Raw genomic sequence first — 12,697 nt, 5'->3', positions numbered from 1 at the left:
TTTCACTGTCATATCTTCACAAAGACAAATTAAGATCAAAGTTTGTGATTTAATTCTTCACAGAATTACTCAGATCCCAGTGTGTGTGTGTGTGTGTGTGTGTGTCAGGGCGATCCAACCAGTCTCACTTCCCAAGTTCCGACTGTGACTGAAATGGGAGAAGAACTTAACATATGGTACAATAATAATCACTGTCTGCCATTCACTTTGATTTGCAGATTGTACATGTAATGTAGAAATGTTCTGTTATGATTACTCCATTTTGACTGTTAAGATATCTTTTATGGTTCTATAAAAAGTTATTTTCATATTTCTTATAGGTACTGGCCAAAGCTTCCAAAATCATTCCAGTTATGATAATGGGAAAGATTGTTTCCCGTGCAAAATATGAATATTATGAGTATGTCACAGCATTCTTGATATCACTAGGCATGACTTTCTTCCTATTAGGAAGTTCAGACGATAAAGGTATATGTTTCATCATTCTTAGTTTATATTTAACATGCTGATTTTTAGAAATACAGTTAAAAGTTAGTTATTTTGGATGATTTTTTATTTTTGATGATTGGTGGTAGTTTTCCTGAATTTGCAGTTTGTAGCACTGAATTTGCACTTTGTAGCACCAGCTTTTGTGTATATTTTTTTGTCTTAAAAATTGCATGGACTGGGATGAACAGGTTTTGTGATAATTCCCTTCAGATATTTGGCTGACGTAAATGAAAGAAAAGACTCTTAGTGCTCCCATTTTACTTCCAGTTTTTATTCGACATGTAGCTAACCAGTTTTTGTTAGAACTCCAAGTTTAACACATATATTTCGGAACGACACAACAACACATATACGTCACAGAGTAAGTTGACAAGTAAGACATGTGTACACGTTAGCATTCGAATGAGCACTGAGTCCCAGTCTAGCGGCCGCTGCTCAGCTGGCCGCTTAGGTGGCGCAGCTGCTGCATGGCTGGCAGGCAGCGCCGCACGTAGAGGACGCGCGTAATTGCGCGGCGGCACTTTGAATGACCGGCGAGTCACAACACTTTTCCCCCCTTTGAAATTGTTGCACTGGTCTTGATGGAGGTGTCCTGGAGATGGTTAACGTCCATAGGTGTTGTTTGACTCACCGTAAAGTCTCGAGGAGGAGGCTTCCCGTACGGGCGGAAGTGTCCCCGATGATAACGGGTCGAGATGACAGGAGATGTAGGGGTCAAATCTGCTGGGGCCCCATGCACCAATCTGCCCGCTGTGGCAAGTCCAGTTGATATGACAGGAGACATGGGCGATGTGTCGGCGTCCGTTGGAGGAGGAGGCAAGTAGATTTGCTCTGACAGAGGATGGTCCTCCGGTTCCTGCATGGGCACGTCTCTTGGTGGCGTCCGTTCTGGTGCTGGCATCGCGATGACGGTGAGAGGGCTGCGTTGTGAGTATTGAGAGATGCCAAGATCTCGAGCGTCAGGTAGAGCCAAAGGTGGTGTGGCGGCATTCAGAACAGGCGTTGCTGGCACCCGAGGCCGAAGCTGGTCCGAATGACGCACTGCAACACCCGTGTCCGCCTGGATTTCATACAGGCGTCTGCCACGGTGTCTTAAGATGTGGCCCGGGCTCCATTTTGGCCGCCTGCCATATCCCCGTACCCAGACGAGGTCGTCGGTGGTGAACCGGCCAAGTGAAGGCACCCGCGGCCGTGAGGTGGGAGGCCGCAGAAGATGAAGTAGCGTGCGGGGCTGCAGGCCATGTAAGAGCTCAGCCGGGCTGTGGTCGCCCATGGAGGTGAAACGGTAAGACGCCAGAAATTGGAGAAGCGCATCATCAGCAGCAGAAGAAGTCAGAAGTTTCCGCATCTGAGCCTTAAATGTGCGGACCAGTCGTTCAGCCTCACCGTTGGATTGTGGATGGAACGGCGGGGCCGTGACATGCGTAACGCCGTGACGAGCACAAAAATCCGCAAATTCGGAAGAGGCAAATTGCGGACCATTATCAGTAACAAGAGTAGAGGGGAGGACTTCCAAAGAAAAAATGCAGGCGAGAGCACTGGTGGTTGCCGCGGTGGTAGGCGACGTGCAACAGACAATGAAAGGAAAGTTAGTGTAGGCGTCAATTACGAGGAGCCAATAAGTACCTAAAAAGGGTCCCGCAAAGTCACCATGAATGCGCTCCCAGGGCTTCCCAGGCGAAGGCCACAGTGACAAAGATGACTTCGGGGCAGCGGCCTGTGACGCACAAGGGCCACAGGCAGCGACCATGTGTGCTATTTCAGAGTCGATGCCAGGCCAGTACACATGACGGCGCGCCAGAGATTTTGTGAGAGACACACCCCAGTGCCCTTGGCGAAGGAGGCGCAAGACTGAAGCACGCAAAGACGCAGGTACCACAACACGTGGCGAAGCATTGTCAGTGGAGAGGAGGATAACACCATCCCTAGCCGTGAGGCGGTAGCGCAAAGTGTAGTAGTTCCGCAACGGATCAGAAGTCTTAGCGGACGGGCGATCTGGCCAACCCTTCTGAATACAGCGTAAAACCCGGGAGAGGGTAGGGTCAGAACCCGTAGCAGCCGCCAGCCTGTCCCCAGTGATGGGGAACCCGTCCACAACCCGCTGCTCGGCAACATCCAGGTGGAAACACAAAAGTTTGTCCCTATCAAATGCCTGATCAGGACCCATGGGAAGGCGAGACAGAGCATCAGCATTCGCATGTTGAGCCGTTGGCCGGAAATGAATCTCATAATTGAAACGGGACAAGTAAAGAGCCCAACGCTGGAGGCGGTGTGCAGCCTTGTCGGGAAGTGACGTTGATGGATGAAACAAGGAAACAAGTGGTTTGTGATCCGTAACAAGATGAAATTTTGAGCCATAGAGAAAAACACCGTACTTATGAAGAGCATAAATGATGGCCAAAGCTTCTTTCTCAATTTGAGAATACTTTTGTTCGGCATCCGTGAGCGTTTTGGAGGCATAAGCAATGGGTTGTTCCGAACCGTCCGAAAAATGGTGCACAAGGATTGCACCGACCCCGTATTGAGAGGTGTCTGTGGCAAGAACAAGGTGTTGGCCAGGTCGATAAGTAGCCAGGCACGGGGCCGGTTTCAGCATAGTCTTCAACTTCTGGAAAGCTGCTTCACATGACGCAGACCAGTGAAAAGGCACGTTTTTATGCAACAGGCGATGCAACGGCTGAGCCACCGAAGCCGCAGACGGTAAAAACTTGTGATAGTATGCTATTTTCCCCAAGAAGGCCTGCAGTTCCTTAACAGATGTAGGGCGAGGAAGGGCATCGATCACAGCGACAGTTTGTTGAAGCGGACGAATACCATCCCGAGAGAGTTGAAACCCCAAGTACGTGATAGATGCCTGAAAAAATTGTGATTTCTGAAGATTACACTTAAGACCGGCAGTCTGTGAGACATGAAAAAGTGTGCGGAGATTTTGAAGATGTTCTTCAGTGGTGGAGCCAGTGACAACAATGTCGTCCATGTAATTGATACACCCAGGGACAGGGAGCAATAATTGTTCCAAGAATCGCTGAAAGAGAGCAGGGGCGCTAGCAACCCCGAATGGCAATCGTTGGTATTGATAGAGGCCGAAAGCCGTGTTAAGGACCAGAAACTGCCGGGAAGCAGTGTCGAGAGGAAGCTTCTGACAGGTCAATTTTAGAAAAATACTGGCCTCCAGCAAGTTTAGTGAACAGTTCTTCAGGACGGGGCATAGGGTAAGTGTCGATGAGGCATTGAGCATTTACAGTGGCTTTGAAATTGCCACAGAGACGAATATCACCATTTGGCTTAGCAACGACGACGACAAGAGAGGACCACTCACTGGAAGGTACAGGAAGCAAGACCCCTGAAGTAGTGAGACGATCCAACTCCCGTTTTATCTGATCACGAAGGGCCACAGGAATGGGCCGAGCCCGAAAAAACTTAGGCCGAGCAGTGGGTTTGAGCGTGATATGAGCTTCAAAGTCGTTTGCACGGCCTAACCCAGGAGAAAAAAGGGACGAAAATGTCGTCGACAAGGAATCCAGTTGAGCATAAGGAATAGCATCAGAGACAATATTGACAGAGTCATCTATGGAGAACCCAAAAATGCGAAAGGCATCGAAACCAAAAAGATTTTCTGCGTTGCTCTGGTCGACCACAAATATGGGAACAGTGCGAATGACGGATTTGTAAGATACCTCAGCATTAAACTGTCCCAAGAGAGAAATCTTCTGTTTATTGTACGTCCGTAATTGCCGAGTGACAGGGGACAAGAGTGGAGAACCCAGCAGAATATACGTCTGAGAATTAATTATAGTGGCAGCAGAACCGGTATCCACTTGCATGCGAACATCTCGACCAAGGATTTGGACAGTGAGGAATAACTTCCCTGAAAGGGAAGAAGTGCAATTGACAGACAACACAGAATCAGAATCAGCGTCATGTTCATGAACATCATGTATGCGGTCGGATTTGCAAACGGAAGACACATGACCTTTCTTCTTGCAGTTGTGACACACAGCCCAACGTTGGGGACAATCCTCGCGTGAATGTTTCATAAAACACCGCAGACATGAAGGAAGTTGCCAGGGATTTCGCTGCAGTTTCTTAGCGGGTTGTTTACGGCTAGGCCGAGGCTGCGCGTGGGAGCGCACTGCGGCCACGTCGGCCGGCGGGGACGTGCCGCACGCATCGTCAACAGTGCACAAAGGTTGTATTTCCCCGACATCACGCCACGCCTCTATTTGCGCCCCAGCGGCACGAGAAATTTCAAAAGACTGCGCAATGGAGAGAACTTAATCTAGAGTCGGATTCCCCAACTGAAGGGCACATTGCCGAACTTCTTTGTCGGGCGCTGACCGGATAATAGCATCCCGTACCATGGAATCGGCATAGGATTCTTTGTGAAGGTCAGTAACAAATTGACGCTTTTGACTGAGGCCATGAAGTTCAGCAGCCCAAGCGCGATAGGATTGATTTGGTTGTTTTTGACAACGATAAAAGGCAACACATGCGTTTGCTTTTGAAAATAGACAGACAGAAGTGAGCACTTTTCAGCAAAGGACAAAGACGCAGGATCCTTCAAAGGAGCCAATTGCGACAACAACCGATACATATGAGGTGAAATCCAGGAAAGGAACAGAGACTTACATGGTTGTTCGTCCGTGACATGAAATGCCAAGAAGTGCTGTCGAAGACGTTTTTCATAATCGGACCAGTCTTCCGCCGTCTCGTCGTAAGGAGGAAAAGGAGGTACAGTGTGTAAACTTTTAGATGGCAGACCTCTCCCTAGTCCTAAATCGGTAGAAGTCGGTAAACGTCGGGAGGCTTCGGTAGGCACGCAGTTTAGACTGCTGCCAAAATTACGTAGCTGACTGTGTTGTACAAGGTAGCCATTGTCGTCTGCTTCGTTATTGTTTTGCGCTGTACTGTTCTGCGTGTTTTTATTGTGCAGTTCTGCTAAACATTATCAAAATGAGTGAAGAGGCAGTTGCTGGCCCATCTCGGGAGTCGCCAACAACCCCTACCGGTAGGCCTACGGTTAGAAGAAGCCTTTCGTCTGTTTTCGTGTAAGCATGACGCGCAAATTATAGTGCCAGCACTGGAACTGGTAGGTGTGCCTTGTCCCCCCCCCCCCCCCCCCCCCCCCCCACCCCAAAAGGGTCCACTCCCCTCCCCTTGCCATCCAATGCTTGCTTCCTCCTCTGCCCGCACTCCCCTCACTACTCTGCCGTCTTACAGCTAACACACTGTATAGCCAACGACGAGATACGCCCCGCATTTGACGCCGCGCCGAAATCGCGAATCGCCGCTGTTAGAAGCGTTTGCTGTTCAAGGAGATTTTGCAATAGTTGCTCAACAGTAGCCATGGAACCCTGTGAGTCAACGGTGAAAAGGAAAAATCCACTACCTCGTCGCCAATTGTTAGAACTTCAAATTTAACACATATATTTCGGAACGACACAACAACACATAAGTCACAGAGTAAGTTGACAAGTAAGACATGTGTACATGTTAGCATTCGAATGAGCACCGAGTCCCAGTCTAGCGGCCGCTGCTCGGCTGGCCACTTAGGTGGCGCAGCTGCTGCATGGCTGGCAGACAGCGCCGTACGTAGAGGACGCGCGTAATTGCGCGGCGGCACTTTGAATGATCGGCGAGTCACAACAGTTTTCATTCCTGTGAATTCACTGTCCTACTCCCTCTCCAACTGCTCATCACATTTTTTACCCATTCTTTTCTAGAGAGAGTTGGGGCAGGGTGGGTAGAAGTTATTTGCAAAGACTTTATTATGGGAACTCCAAAAATTGTTTATCACCTCAACTTTGAGTGTTAAATTTGTTTGATGACTGTACCATATAACACTACAATATACTGAAAGCAGCAAAGCAAACAAAATTATGGTGTTATGATAAGCACCTGTGAGCAATAGTCCCTTGCGCTTTTATCCCATGACTACAATATCATTGAGTCACAATTGGAATCAGTCAACTCATTCAAATGCTTGTGTGTAAAAATTTGTAGGGATACAAAATGGAACAATCACATAGCTTCAGATATAGGTAAAGCAGCATGCAAACTGTGGTTCAGTGGTAGGATACTGGGGAAAAGTACAAAGGAAATTTCTTACAGCACACTTGTGTGACACATTCTAGAATATTGCTCAAGTATATGGGACCCATACCAAATAGAGCTAACGGGGGATACTGAATGTATACAAAGGAGTGTAAATGGTCACAGGTTTGCTTGACATTCAGGAGAGTGTCACTGAAATGCTGAAAAACCTGAACTGGCATATGCTTGAGGAAGATAGATGCCAACTATCACACAAAAGCCAGCCTACATATTTTGAAGAACTAGCTTTAAGTGATGAATCTATGAAAATACTATTTCCCCCTACATATCAATCCCATAAGGACAGCAAACACAAGAGTGGACTAATTATAGTGTACACAGAGACATTTAAGCAATAATTCTACCTGCGCTCCATATGCTAGTGGAACAGAAAGGAAAGAGCCCTAATAAGTAGTATAATGGGAAGTATCTTCTGCCACGCACTTCACATTTGTTTTGCATAATGTAGACATAGATGTAGATGATTATTGCTGATTATGTGTGGGACATGTGGCCACTCCTGATTGGGAGCACATCATTCAGCAAAGGGGTGGGTGAGTATAACTTTCCTGAAATACGTATTCATAATGAATCTGAAGCCTGTGTTATAGGATTCACATTTAGGGGCTTGTCTTCCACAACATTTAAGAAATGATCTGATCTTGTAATATCTCATCCGCCAACTGATTTCTGTGGAGATACAAATGCAAAGAATTATCATTGGAATTAGCATACATCCAAATGAAAGGTTACTAAAATCTTCTTTGAGTAATTGCCACTGTTTGAATGTGAGTCCACAGTCATGAAATTACACTTGATTGTATTTTCCACTTGACTTACTGTCTTACTAATAACTGACTGTGTCATATAATACCTTTTTTCCTCTTACTGCAGTAATAATGAATGGTTATCTGTACTCCAAGCTGACAGACATGGTATTACTCTCGGTATGTTAGACATGGTATTAGCCTCGGTATGTGCCAGGATATCTCAACTGGTCTCCCAGTTGGTTTGGCCGGCTGGTGCTGATTCAGCCTGTGTTATATAGCTCAGTCTTAACAGTTTTACCCGTATACCCTGAAAGTTTGTCATTGTGTGTGAGAGAATTTTAAAATTTACCATATTTACCCGAGTATAAGACAACCCCCTTTTTTCCAAGAAGCTTCTTGAAAAAAAATTATTTTTAACATATTCTGACTAATCAGAATTACAAACTGTTTTATTGACATAAACTATCTGCCTAAGAAGTTGGCATAATACCTATCCTAAATTTAAGCCATTTATTGATTTCTACATTTTGACAACACAAGGAGAAATAAAATAAATGAAAAGGGATGGTGTACATTAATTTGCAGACCATTTTCTTTTCCCTATTTTTTGCTTACTGACCCTGTCATCTGTAGTATCACTATCTTTCACCATCATCATCATCATCATCATCATCATCATCCTTACAGCAGAGCTGGGAAGTTTGTTTCTTCATTGTCACAAGTATTGGCTATTTCTTCTGAATGTGTTGTGATTTCTGAGGTCTTGCTTACCATGGGACTTGAGAACACAGCTGGTTTCATCTGAGTACATATTGGATTTCATTTCTATACTGGTGTGAGAAAGTTACAGTGTCTCTTGTTTGCAAATATATCATCTGTTCGCCACTCTGTCATAAAACCAGCAGCTAACTCCCCACCACTCTGGTTGTATCTTATGTCACAATTGGCATTGACAGCACTGCAGATTAAAACATATAAGTATGCTACTGGCCCCCATGGAGACTTTCAACACCTCTTGCTGAAAGAAATACTCTTGTTGAGCATTTGTCCAGTTCTAAAGCCAATTCCACTCTGACTACAAATGGATTCAGGAAAACTGCGGTGTAAAGATAACAGATGTTCCTAAGAAGCCAAAGATGCAATATAGATTCTCATGGTTGGCCAACAAGACGTAGTTTGCTGCCCACTCTTTACTCCGCTTCCTGCACTCAAGTTCTCAGCCAAGTTGGTCTCACTGTTGTCCCTCCAAGCCTTTCATAGTGCTGCACTTGAGCAACTGTGAAACATAAACTGCAATATCTTCCAGGGTGCAAGTCATATATAACACTGCAACTAATATATAAATAAAAGATCACAATCACACTCACTCCAGTTCACAAAACTTGCGCTCATCCCACCATTTACTGATGTCTATTGGTACCATCTCCAATACAGGTCTTGCCACTGTCATTTATTTGTGTGACAACAATTACAGTCAGTTTAATAAGATTAATTTTTTTTTTGTTAGACATGTCATTCTTGATAAATTTTCGCTCTTGTTTAAACTGAATGTCAGCATCATGTTCTAAAGCTGGTAACATTTTTACCTGGTATTCTAATTTGTGAACAGTGACCAAATTTCTCATTTGCAACCCTTGTAATAAATCATTACAATCTCTCATAACCAAATAAAATATTGATCTAGGCTCAGAATCATATAATGTTTTTTGAAGGTCAACATTTTCTCTTTTAAATGTTACCTTTACTCCAAAAGCAGCATAATGTTTGTACATGTATGAGAACTTTTATTGCAAACTTGTTCAAATACAGCAGGAATTTGTAAGATGATATAATGTGGTGCTATTTCCTCCCATCTTTCATAAAATTGTCAAATATTAAGCTGAGCCATTGATTACTGTAGTGGCTTGTTCATAGTTTCTCGCATATCCCTTGCACTAGCACCACATGAGTCAGATTTCACGTGATTGTTTGAGCAATGTCAATAATGTGTCAAGTGCTTCAGGGCATTGGGAAATATTGAGGTTGTTTGAAGGTGAGTATCATTTGCGCAGCCCTGCCCTTCCAAATAAATCTTCATGTGACCTCAGTAGCCTAAGCTTCATCTGCAAATGTAAGACGACCCCTATATGCATTTTTAAACAATGTAAAAATGTTAACCTCAGCAGCAATAGTTTAATCTGCAAACATAGGATGACCCTGTCTCTTTCAAGTGACAAACTGAGGGGATAAAATCTAGTCTTATAATCACGTAAATATGGTACATGTATCTTTCCATCAACCAGAGAAATGCCAAATCACTAAATGAACAAACATACCAAATTTCACACAGGTGGAAACACAAAAAGAACATTTTTATCATCATCATCATCAGCAGCAGCAGCAGCAGCAGCAGCAGTATCATTATTGTTCTTATAATGGAATGTTTGTAATCTCCAACTTAGTTTTGCTTTGCTCTTATCTTGTGTGTATATTTTCTTCTCTTATGTAACATTGTATTTTAGTGGAAACACATTTTTGCAGATGTCTCCACATTTTATTACATTTTTTCACCAGATCTTTTCACTTTGTCTCTAGTTTCTGTTTTGTTTATAGTAAACCTTTCACATGCTTGAGCTTATTCAGCAGTGTATTTCAAAAGCTATTCTCACAAGAGTAATTCAGTCCCTCACTCTTCAATCTTTTACATTCACTGCTTACAAGAATAGCAATGTACTAACTCCACATCGAACTTCTATGAACTTCTCTTCCATATTACATTAGATCCCCATGTGGCACTCAGTTCAGTAGGAAGTTTCATGTCAGTGCATGCCCCACTGCAGAGTGAAAATTCATTCTGGAAATGATGCCCCAGGGTGTAGCTATGCCATGTGTCCACAATATTATTTTTTCCCTGAATGTTAGTCCTGCAAGCTACCCAGGAGAACTTCTGTGAAGTTTTGAAGGTAGGAGATGAGGTACTGGCGGAAGTAAAATCATGAGGATGAGTTGTGAGTGATGCTCAGGTTGCTTAGTCAATAGAGCACTTGCCTGTGATAGGCAAAGGTCTCAGGTTTGAGTCGTGGTCCAGCACACCGTTTTAATCTGCCAGCAAGTTTCATATCAGTGCACACACTACTGCAGAGGGAAAATTCATTCTGGAAACATGAGATCAGTTACAGATAATTTTTTCTGTTTTCAGAAAATTTACACCTGTCCTGTAAATCATCAGACAAGGTGGCAGAGTAGTTAAGAATTGTATTCAGGAAGTGCACTGTTCAAATCCCCTTCTAGCCACCCCAAGATAGATTTTTCTGTTGTCACTTCAACCAAATAGGGCTGTTGTTGAAACAAGCCAATTTGAGCTAGTGCTCAATCTCTGATGAATTCAACAGTACATTGAATTTTCTCTGATTCTCATAACTGTCTTGAGAATAATGCGAATGTCCATTTTCTTCGCCCACGTACAAGTTATCATCTTCTTGAACTGCCTCTGCTCTCTGCATTTTTTATGCAGACCATTACCCTTACTCCCACTTCTCTAATCATACTTCTGTTAAAATATGGAATTTCAATGTAACATTGTCCTTTAAAATTACCCAGGCAATTTTAATATGTTTGTTAAAAATTCATGTAACAGCAATCTTGAAGTATTGTATCTGTTTTTCTCTTTATATGGCTGACTGCAGCCAACACACAGAGAGATTATTGCAACTGATTACAAAAAGTCAAAAATGTATTCAAATCATTGAGTAAGTTAGTGGTGCCATTGAATCTCCATTTATTTAGGTCACAGTGTTATCAAGTGATGCACAAAAATTTTCACTTAGCAAATTCACATGAAACATGTGAACAGTAATTACCATCTTCAATACCCATTCTTTGTTGAAAATGTCAAACTCTTGCCAATCTATTCATGTGCAAAATTCTACAGATGGAAGGTTATTCAGAAGTAATCTTCATTCAGAAAAGAAGGTGTAAAGTTGTGTTGATGTGGGCTTGATTTTTTATTATGTAATATTTTTTGAGTTGCCATTTATTCTCTGTTGAGTAAATCTTGTCCTATTTGATGAGAACTAATCTGCTATATCTATCTAAACATATATAAATTCATGTCCCTGCTGTGGTTCTGTCTGCATGTTCAAGCTAATTTCAGGAACTACTGTAAGGATTTTGATACAGTGTTCATTAATAGATAAACTGATTCTGCAGCTACTGGGTGGTGCAGTAGCTTGCAGCTGCCATCATTTTGCATGAGAGACCACTCCAAATGCCAATTAAATATGGAACAGATAACATTCATACCTTCTGAGAACTTTCCTTGCATGCATGGATTAAATTGTTTAATTTATATTAAAGTGATGATATTTTGTTGTCTAACATTGTTCTCTGAATTCTGATCATAACTTGTGCAGTGGCCCATAAATAAAATTACCACCACGTCAGACAAGTCATCCAGCTGTAGGTACTTAATGCCACCCCAGTGAAGCTGGAGTGGCTTGATAAAGCCTCTCCAGTATAATTTGACCCGTCTTCGTGGCCCATTCTTAGCAGTCTCTTACTCGAAACTTTCATAAGTCTATATAAGCTTTCTTATCTGTCAAATGCTCCTCCACATGATCCATTGTTGGTACTATAGTACTTTTGATTGTTGGCCTTTCTCATGTCCTTTGTGCTGACTTTTCTCATATTGGCACTATCTGTCTCTCCCATTCTCTTTGTTTATTCTACTTTCATACATATTTTGTCATAGAGGTGGACCACGTGAAATAAATATCTTGACACAATGGTACTGAATACATTTCTCCTTGTTCTATATCATTTCACTCAGCTCTTCTTTTCTCATAATCAGTAGATTTCATCTAGCAGTAAATAAATGTCTAAAATACCTATGTTGAACCATAAACAATTCCTCTATTCAAACAAAGAAGGAAGGAAGGAAGATAGATTATGATTTAGTGTCAAGGTCATTAGACATACCACATTCTCAGAGTGGGGGAAAATGGGGAGGAATTTGGCCTTACCCTTTTCAGTGGAACCATGCCAGCATTCATCTTTATCATTTTAGAGGAACCACAGTAAACCTATATCTGGACTGCGGGATGGATTTGTACTCCCATCCTCTCAAAAATGAGGCCAGGACCTTAACCATTGTGCTATTTTGTTTGACTCTTCTTTTCTGACTGGTAAAGGCAACTGTAAAATCAACATTTCAGTTAATTCTTCATTTGTTACCAGGTCCTACAAATAGGAATTTTTTCCTTAATTTCATTTTTTATATTCCATTAATAAGCAGTTGATAGGTTAATGTGGTACTGAATTTAATGTAGTTTACTTCGCTACCCATTGTTTTGTTGACAACCAGTACT

General features: G+C 42.9%; 1 protein-coding gene across 1 annotated transcript in view; it reads left to right on the top strand.

Annotated features, from left to right (window-relative positions):
* Positions 1 to 12,697, top strand: part of LOC124555482 (adenosine 3'-phospho 5'-phosphosulfate transporter 1) — a 97,213-nt gene that overhangs the window by 37,271 nt on the left and 47,245 nt on the right. The window contains exon 5 of the mRNA XM_047129406.1: positions 321 to 468. Within this exon, the coding sequence (XP_046985362.1) occupies positions 321 to 468 (148 nt within the window). The remainder of the gene's footprint in view (positions 1 to 320; positions 469 to 12,697) is intronic.

Source organism: Schistocerca americana, chromosome X, assembly GCF_021461395.2.
Source record: "Schistocerca americana isolate TAMUIC-IGC-003095 chromosome X, iqSchAmer2.1, whole genome shotgun sequence".
Classification (NCBI taxonomy): Eukaryota; Metazoa; Arthropoda; class Insecta; order Orthoptera; family Acrididae; genus Schistocerca; species Schistocerca americana.
Note: the sequence above shows the minus strand (reverse complement) of the source record. Positions and strands in the feature narration are given on the sequence as shown.